Source organism: Hippopotamus amphibius, chromosome 4, assembly GCF_030028045.1.
Source record: "Hippopotamus amphibius kiboko isolate mHipAmp2 chromosome 4, mHipAmp2.hap2, whole genome shotgun sequence".
In the NCBI taxonomy this organism is placed as follows: Eukaryota; Metazoa; Chordata; class Mammalia; order Artiodactyla; family Hippopotamidae; genus Hippopotamus; species Hippopotamus amphibius.
Window position 1 is genome coordinate 73,383,334 of NC_080189.1, and position 20,938 is coordinate 73,404,271.

The following is a 20,938-nucleotide window of genomic DNA, read 5'->3' on the forward strand; positions in this document are numbered from 1 at the left end:
TGTGGGGCTGAGGTGGGTGGTCTGGGTCACTAGTGTTGCAGGGCTTTCGACATCTCCTGAATTAGACAGGATGTAGGTCAACTGTGTCCTGATGCTAAGACAGAACCTCAAAGTCACTTCTAAATATTAATACTTAATTTTAAATTTTCCTATGCTTTGGCAGAGAATTAAAGTGGAGAGCCTTGATTAACTGAAGTTTTCAACTACTTAGGTTTTACTATACATATGGTTCACCTTTTTTAGGCACAATATATTCCTAGAAACCATCATAAAATGCATCAACATAAAGCAAATCCAGGTTGCGTATCCCTTATCCTAAAGGTATATGTGATTACTTGCATTGTCTTTAGCTATTAGCAGAAAACTGCTAAATGAGTGTATAACAACAGGAAGAACAGGAATATAAGGATTAATTTATTGAATGAGTAGAGCAGGAATATCAAAGTGGCAAAATTCAGAGAAAATTTGTCAAAAGAAAAAAAGAGTGTTATGTGTGTGTTAGGGAGCAGTGCAGAATGGCCAGAGAGAACAAGTGCAGTAACAGGACAAAGCTTCCCCAAGGGGAGGCATCCTGAGCTGAGTTCCAGAGTTGACTGAGAGAAGGGGACACAAGTGGAAGAAAGTTAACTGAATGATGCGGAAGTAAACACATCAAATCAGAGAGAGAGGGGGTTGGGAGAGAGGGCACACAGGACATTTTGGTCAATGCAGAGGAGACATGAATTCATCTTCTCATTAAACAAATATATACTAAGTCTCTATAATGTGTCAGATATTGCTCTAAGCCCTGGAAATAAAGCAGTGGACAAAACCGATAGAAATATCTGCCCTCATGGAGTTTACAACCTAATGGGAGGTGGCAGACCATTGACAAAATAAATAGAATGTCTAGCATGCTAGAAGGTGCTCTTTGTCTCGCACCTTCTGTAGTGAACAAAAACCCTGCTGGGGGATAAGAAGCAGTGCTCACACCTTCCCCTCTAGCACTCCTTACTCCCCATCTGAGTTTGTTTTTTGCTACAGAAAGTGCTAGACATATAGCACCTTCTAGAATGCTAAACACTCTATTTATTTTGTCTATGGCCTGCCTTCTCCCATTAGAATGTAATATCTGAGCCAAGTTCCTAAACCTGGAGGAAAATACCAATATACCTCAATGATATGTCACTTCAAAGGAAGAGACTGGCACTTAAACATGCACTGTACTCTTAACAGATTCTATAATTTAAACTAAAATCTAATACGTGCTAATCATTTAACAAATATTTTTTCCACAATGACTATGTGGAAAGCATAGTTCAAGGTGTATAAAAAATATCAGGAAACAAAAGGACAAAAATCCTTGTCCTCATGAGTCATATTTTGGGGGAAGAGGAAACAAAATGAAAAGTAAACATGGTTATAAGTAATTATATAATACGTGAGAAAATGCTAAGTGCTATGGGAAATAGAACAGGACTGGGGGATAGGCAGAAGTTGCCATTTTAAGTGAATTAAATGGACTAGACATCATTAAAAAAGGGGATGTATGAGCAAAGTCTTAAAGGCAGTGAGGGAGTTAGCCTTGTGGATAATTGGAGGAGGGGATTGAAAAAAGAGAGGCTATCAAGGGATGTAAGAGATGTGAAGTAGATGGGAAGATGGAAGGAGTGAAGTTGGCAGATTGTTGGTGTATGGGTCCTGGAAGGAGTGAATGAGATTGAAAGACAGGAGGCAGTGGTCAGAGAGGGTAATACAGGAAATATTGAGATTGTAGAGGGGTTGCAGTTACTGGTAATTACAATGTCTAAAGCTATGACCGTGGCTTTAGCAGGTAGCTAAATCAGAGTGGAGGACAAAATAACTGGAAGAGAGAACAAGGAAGTGGGACATCTAGGTACTGCAAAGATGTTCTGCATATATACTAAAACTGCCAAGCGCTGAAGTAAGAGTAGTGTTGGAGAGCAATAAACAAGGAGTCAAAATGCTCCAGATATGAGAAGGCATCTTCCTGGGGTCAGTAAAGCCTGTAGTAATTCAGGGTTCTGCGTGATATAACCTGAGTTAAGAGTGTCAAAGCTGAGGGATGAGGGAGGGAGAGTGCCCTGGAAGTGGCAATAAGAACTGAGAAGGGCAGCCAGCTGCCTCTAGGCTCAGTGTCATGAGGGTCATGGAAGAAACAACCATTATTCATGAGGTCAACAAGGGAAGCCGCATCCTCAAGGGTGATCCAGGTTTTGTTAGAGCAAGAAGGAGTGGGAAAATTCATAGAAAAGACTGATATGTAGGGAATTCTTCTGGAAATGGACTAAGAATTTTGGAGAGCACGAAAAGAGGGTTTCTGGAGTTGTAAAGGAGTGCAGATGAGGGGAGAAGAACGATTGTATAGAGCTTAATAGGGATTAGAGGGGCATTTGCAAGTCTTAGACTCCTTGGAGGGACTGACATGAACAGGGATAAGTGAGATTAGTCTTTGTGAACTCATGGTAGATAGTGGTGATAAAGCTAAGCTGTGAGTGGTGAGAGGAAGGGAGGTTCTGGGGCTTGCTCTTGATTCTACAGAAGGAAGAGAAAAGGTCTGAGGAAGCCTAAGTTCTGGTGTGAGGGTGCTCACTCTACTCAATCTCCTACCAAGTGGAAGATGGACTTTTTTTTTTTGGATGCCTTGGGCTATCCTTGACCCTGGCTGGAGCTGATTATTTGGGGAGGTATACAATAACTTAGGATTATACCTGAACATGGTACAAACCAACAATGCTTTGGAAGTGAAAGGGTTTGGTGAAGATTTTCCAAACTATCTAACATCATCTCCTCCCTGGAGGAATTTGCTTCTTGCTAAACATATTTACAAATGTGTAATATGTAAATTATACCACACTTGCATAATATGCAACTAACTAAACAAATAAAACATAAATAAATGAATAACATATGTACAAATAACTATAATTTAACACAGAATGTAAGAGAATCACAATGCAAATTCTATAAGGACTCAAAAGTAGCAAGATAAGCCACACCTGAAAGGAACAGGAAGGAACTGATGGCAGAGATGTAAAAGTAAGATAGCTGTCTTGATTGGATGCTGAGGGACTGGAAGGATTGTAAAAGAGGGAAATGCCCAGGATGACTCTTCAGGCAGAGAGAGGAGGCATACATATTGGTCATGACATAGGGCATCAGGGGAGAAGTGAAAGAGAGAGCTGTTGAGTTAGATGTAGGTGAATTCGTTTGAACTTGACTACTCAGGTGGTGGGAAATCATTGAAAGCCTTTTATTTGATTGTTTAGTAGGGTAGGGAATAATGTATAGTCAACCCTCTGTATCCAGGAGTTTCACATCCCTGGATTCAACCAACCACACATTGAAAACATTCAGAAAAAAAATTCCAGAAGGTTCTGAAAACAAAATTTGAATTTGTCACATACTGGCAACTATTTCCATAATGTTTACGTTTACAAGTATCAATATTTACATAGCATCAATATTGTATTAAGTATCATAAGTAATTTAGAGAATATTTAAGGTATATGGGAGGGGCTTCCCTGGTGGCAAAGTGGTTAAGAGTCCACCTGCCAATGCAGGGGACACGGTTCAATCCCTGGTCTGGGAAGATCCCACGTGCCATGGAGCAACTAAGCCTGTGTGCCACAACTACTGAGCCTGTGCTCTAGAGCCCGCAAGCCACAACTAATGAGCCCACGTGCCACAACTGCTGAAGCCCATGCATCTAGAGCCCATACTCTGCAACAAGAGAAGCCACCGCAATGAGAAGCTGCACCACAACAAAGAGTAGCCCCTACTCACCACAACTAGAGAAAGCCTGTGTGAAGACCCAATGCAGCCAATAAATAAATAAATAAATTTATTTTAAAAAAAAAGACTTGGACTCCTTTAAAAAAAATAGATAAGGTATATGGTAGCACATGCATAGCTTATATGCAAATATCGGCACTGTGCCATTTTATATAAGGGACTTGAGCATCCTTGGATTTTGGTATGGGGTGGGGATCCTAGAACCAACCCCCTGGAGAAACTGAGGAACTACTGTATGATTAGTTTCAGTGGTAGATGCCCAAGGTAAAAGACTATGAGAAAATTGTTAAAAATAAAGCAAACAATAGATAATGAGAGTCTAAACTAGGTTGAAGTCCAATAAGGGAGAGATGAATGCTAAAAATACTGAGGTAAAAGCAAGAAGTCTTGGTGACTATAAGGCTGTTGAGATTATGGTAGAGGGAGGAGTCAAGGTTGACCACAAAGATTTAAAGCAGAATAACTAGGAAAATATTGTAATTAACAGAAATAGGCCAGTCAAGTCAGGAAGAGATACTGACAGATAGGAAGATGATTCTTATTTGAGACTTGCAGCTTTTGAAATTCCAATAGGAATCTATGTAGGATGTTCAGCAGATTGTTGAAAATTCAAGACAGTAACTTGAGTGAAAGTATGGAACTGCAGATGTTAGTTCAGGAAGCCATCAAGGTATAAAGTTTTGAGAGATGTAAAAATAGCCAAAGACATAAAAAGAGAATTAGTTGTGGGAATGGGAGAAGTGATAGAGTGCCCACTCACTGTTAACAGGTGGAGTACATTTAAGCATTGCTAAATGCTAGTTGCTGTATATAATTAGGAAATTATTATTTGCCTTTGAGAGAGCAATTCACTAGACAGATAGAGGAAATGATCTTGGCAAGTATGAAACTCTTCTTCCTCTGAAAAGAGAACAAAGACAAATTTGAGTTTAAAAAGTACTTTAGATATTCTAGGTAATATAAAGGTAAGCTTGGGTCATATCTTAAGTATGATGACTTGGTAGAAGAGTTTGGGGATTTGAAGAGAAAAAATTAGAATAGTGAATGTGAGAAACTATGATGGAAAGGCAAAAAGAGACGAATCAACAAGGCCTAAAAGTTAGGTGAGGTGAGAAAGAAATTTGGAAGAAACAGTGCCCCTTACATTCAGATGCTAAGATGTAAGTTGTTGCTTAGGATGCATAAACACTACTTCTGTTTATTTTCAACTCCATGTTTAGAATTCTTGGCTCAGGAGCCTGCCTGCTGTCCCATCCTCTGACTCCTCCTCATTTGTCCTTTATTCTACTTCTCTTTGTTCTTTGGGTCTAATAACTCTCTCATGGTTTCATGATCCATTGGCCCCAGTAGCTCATGACAATTCCCTACTGCAGTCCCCGGCCCCAGGGATGCCCAACAACTCTGTCTAAGGTGGAGGTAGTAAGATGTGGGGGTGTCTTCAGTGATTTTATGGAATTGGGTAAGCTGATTAGTTCATATTATAGTATCAATATAAAATGTCCTGAATTCACCAACTTTTGGTGGTTTTGTAAGAGAATATCCTTGTCCTTGGAAAGTACACCTTGAAGATTGAGGTAAAGCACTGATCATTGATATATATGTATAAAGAAGTACCTAGCCAAATTCTAGTCAATGGAAGTAAACTGGGCAATTAGTTGAAATAGTTTAGGTAATTTAAATATTATAGAATATTAAATTTCATTCCTATAAGATAGAGTTAGGTGAAAAATTTTAAATTATAACTCAGAATTTCCTTTGCCTGAGTCCAAAAGTAAAGTGAATTTTATGAGAGACACGGAAGTATTTAGAATCATGTTTGGCTTGAAGACAGAAGAGATTTTACTGTAGAGAATGGAATATAAAATATATTATTAATGTGTACTTCAGACTATATTAGTATTAGTGCTAATATTAGTACTAATTACTAAGATACTTAATCTTACACTTGGTATTAGTACCCACTCCTTTCAATTTTTCATGCTGCTTAAGACTTGCAAGAAACTCCAAGTAGAATATAAAAAATAATTTTTTAATTTGAAAAAATTTTTATCATCTCACAGCTGAGCTCAATCCATTTAAAGGAGCATTACAATAATTTACCCCTTGATCTGAACAGAAGTTATATAAACCAGGTAAATATAGTGTAGGAATAAATGACTTTAGTTAGCCACAAACTGATCTGTAAGTCAAAAGATTTACATAATGTGTCATTGGCATACTTCTTAAAAACCACATAAAGTAATTTAATATTTTTATACATATTCTCAAGAAAGGAATATATTTCCCCAATGTGCTCTGATTGTCCTTTATCTAAGAAATAATACTCCATCAAAGTTAATTTACAATGCTAATCTTAAATGAACTTTATTGATAACATTTACATCAATAAATCAACCTTATTGATAAAATTTACATCATTTAAAGTGTCAACTGAATGGTTTTTGACAGATAAATAGACCTGCGAAACTAACACTACAAACAACATACAGAATACTTTCATCCCAGCAAAAGTTTGTTTGTGTTTCTTTGCTGACAAGGTTAAAACATAAAACAATGAATGAGTCTTCATTACAGGCAACTGATGAGTGATATATCTAACGTATAGGGGTTTGGATGACCTTTAAAAATATATCTTTCATATTATAAATTGTATCTTAAAACGTTCCTATAAACTAACAGGATTGTACATGACTATAAAGCAAAAGTTTTCCACCAATCATGTCATTTTAACTCATACTCTACTTTTTAAAGTGTTTTCACAAAAACAGTGGATGAATACAGCATATAAAGAAGAGAAGCATTTTCCCTACCTCATCAGCAAGGAAGCAAAACCTCAGCAAAGTTAAATTATGAAGCCAAGATCTTAGAATAGGCAGTTAGGACAAGAACAAGTTGCCTGCTTGCCTGTTCCAGATTTGGCTTCCAGGGCAGAACTGGAAATTCACAAATGGAAACTGCAACTGCAAACACCATTTCAAGTGCTTCTGCCTAATAAGCATGCAGCCCAGAACTGTCCCCTGGCAAGAAATTGGGGAAACACAGTTGTAAAAGGAGAAGCTCTCCCCCTTGCTGAAAAAGTGCCAACCAATCTGATTCAGGAACTTGGTAAGACATTTAAGCTGGGGCTTTGGTGTTAAAACTCAAAGTTTCCTTGTGCATAGAAATAAAATGAATTTTGAAGTACTTAGGGAAGTCTTTGGCACTAAAGACAGAAAATAATCCTACTGAGGAGAATCTGACATCCTCATCTCTAGAGTGGGACTGATAATGGGAAAAGTAATGACATACTACTAGTATGAAAGATCTTCAGCTACATGGGAATTATTTTTGAATCACCACTTAAGAATTAATGAGTACTTATTAACAAGGGTTTTAAATCATACTTCAGTATAATTGTCTTTATGTTTTTCTCTACTCCATATAGGAAAATGTTTAAGAGAGAAGGCTCTGTAGTGAGAATTGGGTTCACCCTTGTTCTCTGTGCTTACTAGCTATGTGACTTTGAGATAAGACTTTGCCTAAGTTTTAGAATGGGTATAGTAGTGCTTCCCTCATAGGACTTTTATAAATTTTCAGGACCATAATACATATAAACTGCTTGGTACAGGGCCCAAAAGAGGATAATCACTTAATAAATATTTGGGTTTTTTCCCCTAATTTTATCCTACTGTATATATAGATTTGATTTTCAAGTCAACTATAGATATATTTTTGGTCTTTGAAATGTAATTAGAGGAAAACCAAATGCTGAATGAACTAAAATTCACTTTGAGTTTTAATTTATTTTTTTACCTAGAACAAAATCTTTACAATTAGGGTGTTTCTTTGCTACTCTAATTAAGTGCACACCTGCAACGTGACTTCAGGATTAAAAGATATATTTAAAAAAATGTATTCCTACTATCCAGGGGCATTTGGGTTTTGACATAAATAGCACTATGATTTTTTTTTAGGTTGGAGAAAGGAAATTCATATATGCCAAGAGTTGGAGAGGAAAATAGGAAATGCCCCTAGAACTCTAGTGTGTTAGATTAAAAAATATTATTTAGAGGAACAGAGTGGGAAACCGGTGAATATTTTGGCTTTTATAAAAAGGGAGTGTGCCTCATAAACAGGACAGTTGGAATGTATGGAAAAGTTCCAGTTAAAACAAGACACAAAGCACATGACTAATATTGCTTTTCCAAGTTAGACAAATGCAGCTTTAACCAGAATTTGCCTCAGAGGGGCCTCTGGAGCCCTCCTTGAATCTTGAGATTTTGATCCTTTTTCAAATTCCAAGTCTGAAATAGGAAAGCAATACTGAAAGATACTGTGTTTTTGCCCCTTACTTTTCTTCCTGAGTTTCCCTCACTTTGTCACAAATTCCCAACAGGTGAGTGAATGTCAGAAGACAAACTGATATGCACAGGTAAAGGAGCAAAAGCAAATCTGGATTTGAGCCTCTTCAGGAACTATCATGTTTTATGTTGAATACCTGCTTGGCCAACCAAAAGAAAATTCACTGTTTAGGAAGTAATAAGAACTGCAAAGTCATTTTCAAACGCAAATGACAAATATTTTTATACTCTTTCATCTCCTTCCCATTTCAAAGAAGACATAATCTAAAAAACAATCAAACAAAATTTCAGCCAGATTTCTGCATTTTATCTGTCCTTCAAACCTGATGGGTTGTCCTTAATGTGAAGAGATACCTTCATCAATAATAACTCATGGCGTTTTATTTCTCCTTTTACATTTTCCCATCACCTGAGTACAGTCTGCCTTCTGTATTGTTTTTATTTCTTGTTCTGCACACCAAACTACTGTGCATTTAGGGTGACAGGAGGCCTCAGCTTGCCTGAGGAGTTTCAGTTTACACCTGTTACAGCAGTGTAATTAATAGTTCCCCCTTTCAAGTTAAAAAGTGTTCTAGTGTAAAGCATAAATTATACAATTACCCAAGGTGGCCTGCAATCAGAACTTTTTCAAAGCAAAGTTGGTTAAAATGTGTGTAAATGAATCACAATAAAAGTTTCTGATGTGACCGACTCCTTCAGACTAGCCTTTTTTGATGTGGCCCATTTCAACACAAATGAGTGTCATCAGTGGCTTCACAATGGTTCTTCTCGTAAATCCCATCATGAAAAAGAGTTTTGATTTATGCCATCCCAGCGCACTGTAAATACTGACTCATGTTGGTATTGCTCCAAACAGGGCAGGGCAGACTAATGGAATGTGAAGCGTTGCCCCAACATTTCTTAACCTGCCCAGTGTTGAAAGTGGCTTTGTTTTCCCCTTTTGTGCTCCAAAAGTCTTTATGCTAGCATAAAATCCTATTGTACTCACATGACTTTTTGCTATGTAACAAGGGAGGTTGAAATTTGTCCCTGAAACAAGGATTACATATAATAAAAGCCTAATAAACCTGGTTAATAAGAAGAAAAGATACTAGTGCTATTTCCTAACATTGGCATTATAAGGAAGTTCTGCTCAGTAAGGAGTTAACCTCATAGGGGCAAAGAACATTTGCTGAAATGGGATCTGATTTAGATCTGAACAATAAGAAAAAAAAGTGAATTTGGTAGTTTTGCATCTGATAATGGTAGCATTCAAAAGTGCTATTTCAATTCAGTATCATTCCATCACATATTTAGAGTTCTTTAGAAAGAAACTAGCTTTGCTTTAAAATAAATCAGCAGAACTGTACAATATCAAAAGACCAAGTGTAAGGAAAAGAAATTTGTCACTATAGGTATATTTGTGTTTTTTTCACATTTGGAAACATCAAGATGAATTCATCCAGATGTGAATCATTAAGTAAACATAGTTATATTGCCTTTTGCAATAAATAGGTTTTGGAAAGAAAGATTATTTAAAAATGTAAATAATCAGGAGATAGAAAGACCTCAGAAATTAAACTGACAAATCAAACTCAAATTAGCATATCAATTATTCATCACACATTTATTGTGTACCAGGTGCTAGGCTCGGCCACTGAGGAAAGAAAGAAAATATGTGTAAGCACCTGTTTTCTAGGAACTGACAGTCTAGTAGTCTTACTTTTCCAAAGAAAAGCGAAACATGAAAAGAACACAGTCTCTTTAGGGTGGATGATCTGTTTCATATAAAGTAATGTTATGCTTAATGTTTCTAAAAAAGCATTTACATTAATTCTGCTCAAGTCTTTTTCTTTCTTTTGTTTTCATTGAGATAGAGTTGATGTACAATATTGTAAGTTGCTAGTATACAACACAGTGATTTACAGTTTTTAAAGGTTATATTCCATTTACAGTTATTGTAAAATATTGGCTATATTCCCTGTGTTGTACAATATACCTTTGTAGCATTTTTTTTTTTAATAAATAAAAGTTTCTACCTCTTAATTGTCTACCTATATCTTGCCCCTTCCTCCTTCTCTCTCCCCACTGGTAATTATTAGTTTGTTCTCTATATCCGTGAGTCTGTTTCCTTTTTGTTATATGCACTAGTTTGTTTTGTTTTATATATTCTACATATAAGTGATATCATACTTATTTCTCTGATTTATTTCACTTAGCATAATACCCTCCAAGTCCATCCATGTTGTTGCCAATGGCAAAATTTCATTCTTTCTTATGGCTCAGTAATATTCCATTGATATAACACATCTTCTATATTCCTTCATCTGTTGATGGACACTTACGTTGCTTCCATATCTTGGCAATTGTAAATAATGGTGCTGTGAACATTTCTTATTAATTTATATTTTGAAACTCAGATGAAAAACTATCTGAGGCATTGTGTTCATTTGCTAGTAAGAGGGCCTTTAAAAACAGTGGCTGAAGTAAGACTGGGGTGAATTTTCCTCTTAATGTCAGAAACAGTTCTTTCTGACAGACAACCCAGAAAGGGGGCAGCAACTCCACAGTGATGAGCGGCCTGGGCTCCTTTACTTTTTGCCATCTTTACTATTGGCTTCCATGAAAAAGTTTACCTCAAGACTGAAGACTGCTGCTGCTGTTCAAGACATCACATCCATGTTCCAGGCAGGAAGAAGCAGGACAAGCATAAGGTAAAAGGAGCCTTCCAGCTGAATCAGGCTTCTTTTTGAGGAACTGTGACAGAAGAGCCATTCAGCAACTTCTGCCTCCTCATCCCAGTCATCAGAACTAGTCATATGACCACATAAGAGAGGCTGGAAAATGTGGTCTTCCAGTTCTTCGCAATGCCATCTTCAGCAAAACCAGGATACTCTTAGTAAAGAACAGGCAGGCAAATAGCAATCTCTGCCTACTATTCTAATTATTTATCGATTTCTGGGGTATATCATTATAGTAGATGTTGCTGGCACCCCATCCAGAATCCTTTCATATGCTGGCACACCATCCCCAGCTATGCTGAAGTCTGGCTGTTAATGGCTCACAAATGCCACCTTCTCAGAATTAGCTTCCACCAAAGCGAACTACAATGGCTCAAAGATATCTGGCATTTTAACCCACCCTGTCCCCACCCTTTGCCCTCCAGGCTGCCTGCAGCCAATGACTGACTGGTATGAGGGTATAAAAGTTAGACCACCCTAGCCTCAAGGTGGGACAGCTCTGTGGTGTCAATTTGCTATGACTTCTGGGTGGGATCAGGCTGAGATCAGACTTTGACTGCACCAACATCTTTGCTGAGCACCTTGTCCTGACCTTCTTACTTCATGTTCCTTCTCAAAAATCACTTGCCAAGAATCTCTCTCAGGTTCTTCCTCTGAGGATCTAAGATAATTATTTTTTTCTTAGAATCCCTTCACCCTTTTTCCTGAGCTGCTACGTAAGAATTGAACATTATCATACCACTGCCTTTTCCTCCAAATACACCTTTAGACTATTAAACCTAATCACTGGAACTAACAGGGAGACAAGAAAGAAAGGAAGCCAAGCTGTTTTTCACTAAACATAGATGTGGGTATATGTTTCTTCAAGTGCAACCAAAGGCAACGTTATTTAGACAAAATGGTTTTCCCCATAAAGGTACTAATTTTCATTTACATGGGCTGAATGCTTATTTGCTATAAATTCAAAAGAAATTAAGCAGTATGTTAGAGGTAGATGAGAAGAATTTGCCAATCTAGGCTGAATGCTGCTGCTGGAGAGTAGTATTTTCTGAATTATAGTTTAGTAACAGACTACAAATATTAAAGTGAATTTTTTCAACTAATTCTATATGAGCATACTTGAAATATGCATTTGTTGCATAAAAATTATTTTAGTAGTTGAAGTTTTGCCACAGATGTATTATTATAATTATTTTAATTATATCTGCTTCTTTAGTTCAAAAATAAAATTATATTTCATGTATTTTAAATACTAATTAAAGAGCAAACGAAGAACACTAATAAATGAGCAATTTAATTTTGTATTATATATGTGAACTCCAAGGAAAAAACTAGAAGAAAAAGAGAAATACCAATAGTTGTATTGTTTCCTTTCTCTCCCTGGTTTGAGATACTGCCTCAGGCACTAACTTCCTTGTAATACATTTCTAAGCTCTTCCAAGTGTCCCTACTCAGAACGATCTTTCCCAAAGAGTTTCCCATGCTTCCACCTTTTCTCCCTTGCCCCTTTACTTAATCTCTATTAAAATTTAACTTCGACTTTGGTTCTGTTTCCTGTGCCTGATTTTCAAAGAAAGAGCCCTAAACCATCTCCTCCCTCCCTATATTTTTTGTAGGGGCCTTTACGAAACAATTCCTAAATCAAAACTTGGAATAACTAGATAATTGCAAGTGATTAGAACACAAATCTATTTCTTTGTTTTCACTTTTATGTCAAATGATAACATTAAATTTTGTGTACACAAGAGCTTTCAGTAATCATGTAATGTATTTTGAAGATATGTGTAACATTTACATGAGTGTGATATACACCTAGAAAAAGGAAACTTTATTCTATGTGTGCTCAATTTGCCTAGTTTTGACTGTTATCAAAGTAGAATACATATCCATTATAACAGTGTTTATTTTTTTTTTAAGGAAGCGGTTTTATATAATTATCCAAGTTTAATTTAATTTGTATAGTAAATGCAATTAGGAAGAGGATACTGTCTGGAAAAAATATATATATTTCTGCATTTTTTACAAATCATTCTGTCTAGGAGTAACAGGAGAATCCAAAATGATTGATTCTAAATACCAAGGATGATTATCAGTTTTCATTGTTCATTCTTCAAGATAACTATGGACATCCTTTCAATTTTGTTGAAATTTTGTGGTGTAGACTTTAGAGCAGAAAAACATTAGAAATGTTTCCTAGAACTTTCACTTGATCTGATCACTTGACTTATGGAAAGATCCCAAACTAAACACTGAAATTTCTACTGTCTTTAGGTTATTTTTTTCCTGGTCCATTTTCTTCTTCCTTTCACTTCTACAGATTAAGCATTCTCAAAATAATATTACTAAACATATCATCTAAAACAAAGAATACATAAGTGAGTGTCATGAATATGTAGTTTCCTGATTTTTGTGTACTGTGTCCTGTTGATGAATATTTATTACATTTCACAACAGACAGTTATAAAAGTCATTTCACATGCATTATAAACATTTAATTCGGGGAAATAATTCAAAAATTATTCAGATTAAGTCAATGTTCACTTTGTAAAATGTGAACAAAATGAAGGTGTTCAGAAATCCAATTACAGTCTTGCCAAATGGTATTTGTAATAGATTGTAATACATTGGACTGATGTGTGTATATTTGACTAAACTGGATTTTGAGAATCATTTTTAAATAACTATAATAAATGCAATAACTTTTAACTTAATGGTTATTTTTATGTATTAGCTCTATTTTTAAAACTTTGTCATTATGATCCAGGGACTTTCATTTTAAAGACAAACAATTACATTTTAAACAAATTTAAAGACACACAATGCCTTCCTTTTTTTTTTTTGAAGGTAGAAGTAAATATACATACACAAATGTATATATAAACATATAAATCTGTGTATATACACATATAAATTATTAAAAATTGATTATAATAACATTACAACAGTCCTTTTACTGAGTGCCTAGTATACCGCAAGCACTATTCTTGACATGCTTATACTTGTGATACATCTCGTATAAGTATTGGATTGGCCAAAAGGCTCACTTGAGTTTTTCTATAAGATTCTACGGGAAAACCCGAATGAACTTTTTGGCCAACCCAGTTTTTTTGATATAGGTATATTTAGCCCCATGTTACACTGGAGGAAATGGAGCCTCAGATAATTTAGGTAACTAGCTTAAGGGCACATAGCTGCTAAGTGGCAGTGCTATGGAAATTTGGAACTCTGTTCCCAGTGACCAATTAGCAATGCTACCTCATCACATCTGTTGCCTCCAGGTGTAAAATGATGGGAAAAAATAAGACTTTTCACTTATGCTCACAGAGCAAGGAATTTGAATTATTCAGAATGTACACACTTACTGACAATATGATGTTAAAACCTTTACTAATTATGTCATGGGGGCACACTTTTTAATGATGTGGGGTCTGTGAGGCACTTAGGACTAAAATAAATGGATACAAAAGAGAGTTCTGAGGATACGTGGTTTAAAATGTTATTATTCTGCTTCCATTGGCTTAAGAATTTAATTAGGATCCATTAAAAAAATCCTTAATAAGAACACAGTGCTGGAATACAAGCTGGTTAATGCCAAATAACTGGACAAACAGCTGGACAAGTAGCTACCACAATCATAGAGGAGGAAGAAGAATTGCTGAGTCACACCCTCTAATGAGGTGTCAGCGCTAAGGGCTGCTAGGAAACCCCTGCTGGAAAGCAGCCTTACTGTGGTGCTGCATCAGGGTTGGAAATAAACTCAGCAGACCTGGAGGCTGATTAGACACACACACACAAACACACACTCCTAATGCTTGGTATCTAATAGCCCACATAGTAGCATGACCATTCAGTGTAAACAATTGCTATGATTGGCATGATATTTTCATGTTAGGTATTAATTTACTTGCATATTTTAAAAGATAATGGATTGGAGGACACGGGGTTGAGGGGGGCGGGGGGGCGAAGGGGAAGCTGGGACGAAGTGCAAGAGTAGCATAGACATATATATACTACCAAATGTAAAATAGATAGCTAGTGGGAAGTTGCTGTATAACAAAGGGAGATCAACTCTATGATGGGTGATGCCTTGGAGGGGCGGCGGGGGGGGGGGGGGAGGGAGTCGTGGGAGGGAGGGGAAATGGGGATATGTGTATAAATACAGCTGATTCACTTTGGTGTACCTCATAAGCTGGTACAAGAGTGTAAAGCAATTATATTCCAATAAAGAGCTTTAAAAAAAAAAAACTGAAAAGGAAATCCTTAAAATTCTGCTTACCAAAGTGTATCTGGTTTGTCTTCTGTAAAGTCTAACCATGATACTCTCCAGCAATAATATTTGACGCTATTCCCATGGAGTTCAATTTATGGCCTTCCTCCAGTTCTGTAGAACCATAAAGCCTACCTCCTTTATGTCCATTTATGGGATCATTTTTCCTGTAGTTAAATAGACTCTGAGAAATGTCAGCCTTGGAACCTGGGAAGTATTAACAGAACCAGTCTCTATCTCTCTTGGTCATCATCCTTAGGTGTCTGAAGTTTGAGAACAGAGGTTGGCACTAGAACTTTTAAAACAAAAAAGTCTGAAAGAAAAATTCAGAGATAACAGATGTTTGCTTATAAATTCATTATTTACTACATGTGCTATAGAAGTAGGAGCCTGACTTGAACTTGAACCAGGTTAACTTAAGACAGTCAGACAACCATTAGAAACAAAGACTCCCTTCTAGGAGACTACAATCTTAACTGCCAGAGCAGAAGTCCTATCTATTGACTGAAAGGCTTGGTCAACTCTGATCTGAAAAAAGACTTAATTCCATCTTCCAGTTGGGTCAAACTCAAGAGTTGGTAAAGGTCAAGTTAGCTCTGCAAATGTGCTTGATTTCTAGACCTAAACTGATTTTCTTTCTGGGAACAAAACTAGAAAGATCACTCCTCTTCTGAATACTTTAGGAATAAGCAGGTTTTACAGTTTTGGAGGATAAGCCATATGGAAGATTTTTAGGTTATGGAGTCTTCATGGTTGGTGACCACACTGGTAGTAAAGAGAGCCCAAATATTAGTTATTTTTTTAGTCCTTGGAATTCTAGGCCAGTGAAGAAAATTCTAGGCCAGTGTATCTAGATCAGGGAAGACATTTTGAATAGTGTATTTTAAAAGCTGATATAAAGCCAAGGACAAAGGATGAAGGGGACAAAGAGAGGGAAAACAGAATAATGAGATGTTAGGGAAGAATGCTTTTAGCTTTACTCATTGGTGTCTGGGGGAATACAGGGAAGAGTGCTCACTACCACCCCAGGTTAGCACCTCTCTGCTATGTTTACTCCTCTGTATTCCTCTCTCTCTCTCTTCACTGCCAACGCCCATCCCATGGCCACCTCCAGGTCAGAACCATTGTAATCCTGTCTTCTAGAATGTTGGGGCAAGTTGAGAGAGAAGAAAAAGAGAAACCAACTAGATGGGGACAGTTAGAGATTTTGTAGGCTCTGTCCCCTTTCAAACTTCCATGTGCATGTGTGACTAGGCACACACACAATCTTCGTTCACGTCTATTACATTTTTTTTTAAAGATAAACACAAATGAGAAGAAACAAAATGAGATGACAGAGACATACTAGGTATCACTGCCTCTGTGGAGCTGTCCATAAACATGCCCTCTTCTCTCACCCTTGCCCTTGCCTCTAAGTAGAGTGAGAAGCTCCTCGCTACATTCCCATGGTGCATTGGTGATATTTTATGTTTTTCACCCTGTATTTTATTGTTTGCTTATATAGTTTTCACCTCACCTGGACTGTAAACTACCTACAGCCAGGATGTCTATGTTATTTACTGTGTGCCTGTAAGTGAAATGGGTAGAGTGGTGTGATTTCCCATGTCCTTGGGACATTTCATAGTAAAGGATGAAATATGGGAAGCATGTAATTGTTCCACTAAAACCTCATGATAAAATAATTTATGACTATTATATTTTATGTGTTTAAGTCTGTAATGATGAGCCTCTTTTTAATGATCTAAGTAGCTAGTGGCTAGAAGGATAAAGGTAAATAGTATCCAGGCACAACTATGTTATTAACACGTGAAAGTGTGGGTATCTATGGAAAAGTGAATTGGTCATGATCTTGAAGTGGTCCAGTCAGAGAAATTAAATTAGGTTAACTAAAACAACTCATTCATTTTAACCACTTTACTTCTAAAATACTGAATCATGACATTTTGTCTGGTTCTGATATCCTTCAAGCCAAAATTGTCAATATTAATGAAGTCAAAATTACAAAGTGAACTACTCTGTATGTCCATCAAGACTGTTTCTCAGAAACTTCATTCACTATGACTCAACATGGATTTACATGTTGACATTGAGGTCTGTATATGATTATTTTTACAGAAAAATATCTGGATCCAAAAACACCTCATTGGTTCAGATAATATGAACTACAGTGAAACTTTAGCACACTAAAAAATTTGGAGAATCCTCTACCATTGCAGCAGAATTTCAAAGCAAACCCCAAAACCTAACCAAAGTCATATCTTTATCATCTCCTTTCCCCTAATCTTATAAAAACAGATAATAACTATCCAGAAAATATGGCACATATTAATTGCAGTGATCAGGTTAACTCTTCCCAAAGAAATTATATATTTTTTGATGTCATGTACTTAAAACTATGGGTCTGCTTATTTCAGTTTTCAAAATACATTTTGGTCTAGAATTGCATATACTTTCCAATGTGAGAGTAAACTGTAATGCCTCATTTTATCCTCCATTGCAGAAGACAATAGATGTGCATCTTCGAATGCAGTGTCCTGCACCAAGTGCCTTGCGCTGGGTCCGGAATGTGGATGGTGTGCTCAAGAGGTGTGCCTTTTTCTTTCTTTCCTTTTTTGCTGTTTTCTCTTTTCCTCAAAGTTGACCTTCTTTCTAGCATGATTTCATTGACTTAATATTCTGTACCTTGAAGATTCGTGAGGAAAAAGATACTGCTGAGCATCAGGAAAATTTTCTTTGGTTTTATGCTTGGAAACAGCATATCTGGCTGAATATAAGTATAACCTTTTTATTAGGAAAATTATGGTAATTTTGAAATGAAGTGCAAACCATTTTATGTTTTCCATCTGTTCTAGAGAGAATTGGCAAATACGGATAGTAACTTTTGATAGGTCAGTAGGCTTTGTGTGAAATTCTTGCTGCAGCTTGGGGCATTAGGTTATATATCCAAGTTGGATTATTGTCTTGTGCTTGCTTATTAAAGAAAAGCAAGCTAATTTATTGTTCCATCTCAATTGTTTTTATTTGAAATACTTAGAGATAAGTGATTTGCTCCATTTCATAACTCTGTACATCAATTCACTGGCTACTTATGGAAAATTAGATGCTTTTCTTTGACATGTTACCCTATTCATGCAATACTGTGTACATTTAAATTCTGTGACATGGAGAATCATCATAAAATGTTTATTCTTCAAAATTAGTGTTTTTATAGTCAAATAAAGAGAAACATATCCCAATAACAACCTTTTTAGTAACAATTACAATGTGTTTGTTCCTTCTTGGCTCTAAAGTTGCTTTGAGTTTTTTCTTTTGTTGGTAGTCTTCAATCAAAACTACCTTATATAAGTTTCAATGAGGAAGACATCTGCTAATTTGGGGTTTCTTTTATGAGATTTTCTAGGTAACTTTACAATTATTTATGTAGATCCTGGGAATTGAAACAAAGAGACCTTTAATGGCCTTTTGCTTGATATGAAGAGAAATCTCTAGCTTTCGCAGCCTCTAATTTAGCTGAAAAAACCGCACTTACCATTATCTTTCCAATCTCTCCTGTTACTACTTGCCCTTATGCATCCCCCAGGAGGAAACAGAAATATGAAAAGTAGCAAAGGATGATGGACATTACTTTCTTCTATGCAGCAAGTCAGGAAGAAGGCAGGGGAGAGGATCATGAAACAGTAGCCATGTCTGAAAGTAAGCAGCCCTCCTATTGACAGCCCGAAGGCTTCCTGGACGTGCTCTGGGCTTTATTGGTCAGAAAATCAAATGTCACTCAAAATTAGGCAGTGCTTTGCCAGAACCCATGGAGCCAGGCAATGTCATAGAGAGGACAATTCCAGAGTTTCCAGGATCAATCTCATTCCCTCCTATGATCTAAATGACCAGACAGAAATCACTCTTTTCTCTGAGCCTCCCTTTCCTCATCTCTATAACCTTGAGTTTGAAGTTTACTTCCGGGTTTTCCTTGTCAGGTATGTTTGACATTTGTTGATATGTTGATATTTCCTGACCCAATACTCCATTTTGGATTTTTACTGCATCACTAAGGAAGATCATTAGAGCTGTGAAGATTGTGCCAACTTAACTTCAGCTCCTGAGAACTTTAGTGACTATAGTTTAGAGGAATTTTCAAAAGATGGTTCAGAAACCCAGTTGTCAGCTAAATGCAACATGCCAGCCATACAGAATGTCAGATTCTAGAGAGCACCCTTCTCCATCTCACACCTCTGTTGGCATGAAAAATCTGGAGAGTCACAATTATGGGAGTAGCAAATGTCAGTCCTGCCATGGAGGAGGAATTTTGTGTATTCAGAGGAATGGGTGGTCAAATGGAAGGAGATAAGCCAAGGAGGAAAGGTAGGGTGGCTTCCAGAGGTGTCTGCTGTTGGTCCAATCCTCCTCAGAAAACATCCAGAAATGACTTGGCTGTTCATGTCCCAAAATACTCTTCTATGTGGTGCAGGGTAGTCTATGTGTTGAAAAAGCAGGCTTTGAAATGAGATCAACTTGGATCCAAACCTCAGTTCCATCAGTTTCCAACCCTGTAAACTTGGCCATGTTAACCTACCTACTCTGAACCTCAGTTTTCCCTAGCTCTAAAATGGAAATAATAACTGTAACTGTGACACACTGTTGTGAAGTTTAAATGAAACTGTATGTGGGAAGCATTTGGCACACAGGCGTTGCTTAAGTCACTATAAGAACTACGGTGAGACTCTGGAGCAATTCATTCAGACTTTGTAAACTAAGAAAATTGCCTGTGTTAAAAACATAACATCAGGGGGAGCAGCCTGTGTTAGGCCTCAGTCAATGGCCATATCACTAACAGAAGGAGCTGTCCACTCCCTAAATGCTGACCTGACACCATCAAGAGGAAAAATGCAATGGTTAATTTTGAAAGATTGCCCACCATTTAGGCACATATGCAACTGATGGTTTTATTTCTCAGCCAGCAAGTGTAGAGGGACAAGAAAGGAAGATGTATTTTTTTCTCTGTTTATGATTAGAAAAGATAAACAACTTAAGCCTGCATTGTATAATTCTCAAAGCTGGTCAAAAGCAGAAGTTCACTATAAAATTTACACAGAGTATCATCAATTTGTCTGCATTCCTGTGTAGCATGTTAATATGCCATTCTATATATTTGACTTATCTTTCTCTCCATGCTACATAAAAGTAACTAGAAAATATTTAGGATAGATTAAAATTGTATCAGTATTACGTAGTTCAATACCTCATATTCTTTTTAACATACATGAAAGACTTGACATAACATGTGAAAAAAAAAAAAAGACGACAACATATGTGAAAGTTTTGAAGACTTCTCTTCCTGTTCTGCCTGATATGTCAGATACAGGTTGTGATTGCATAGCCAGAAGTTTACAGGGCAGCCTTGGAGCATAATTAAACTAAAATACAATACAAAGGGGATTCACTGTCAAAAAGGAAGATGATAGAATTCTTTCATTTCTGTGAAGATTGCCATGCTTGGAAGTTAGAAAGACTCATAAATCGGTAGGAGAAAAACCTTTTCCTATTTATATCTCCAGATTATCAGATTAAATGGATGAAAGTAACATCTGATGAAAAGTCAACCAGGGTAACTTCAACCTGGGCTTTTCATTCTCAAATAGGTTTTAGATACAGATGGTTGGAGTATGAGTTTGCTTGAATATTTCTTGTAGAAAAAGTAAATATAAGAACTAGAAGACATTAAAATGACACAAAACACCAAAAGTTAAAAGGGTGTGGTTTCAAATTCTTTTCTTTTATACAGAGTGGAAAGTAGGCCACAGTGGGTAGGGGCAGCATTCCAT

The 20,938-nt window shown here is 36.7% G+C and overlaps 1 protein-coding gene across 2 annotated transcripts in view; it reads left to right on the plus strand.

Moving 5' to 3' along the window:
- Nucleotides 1–20,938, plus strand: part of ITGB8 (integrin subunit beta 8) — a 91,141-nt gene that overhangs the window by 17,949 nt on the left and 52,254 nt on the right. For both annotated transcript variants that reach the window (XM_057732135.1, XM_057732134.1), the window contains exon 2: nucleotides 17,623–17,708. In XM_057732135.1, the coding sequence (XP_057588118.1) occupies nucleotides 17,623–17,708 (86 nt within the window). The remainder of the gene's footprint in view (nucleotides 1–17,622; nucleotides 17,709–20,938) is intronic.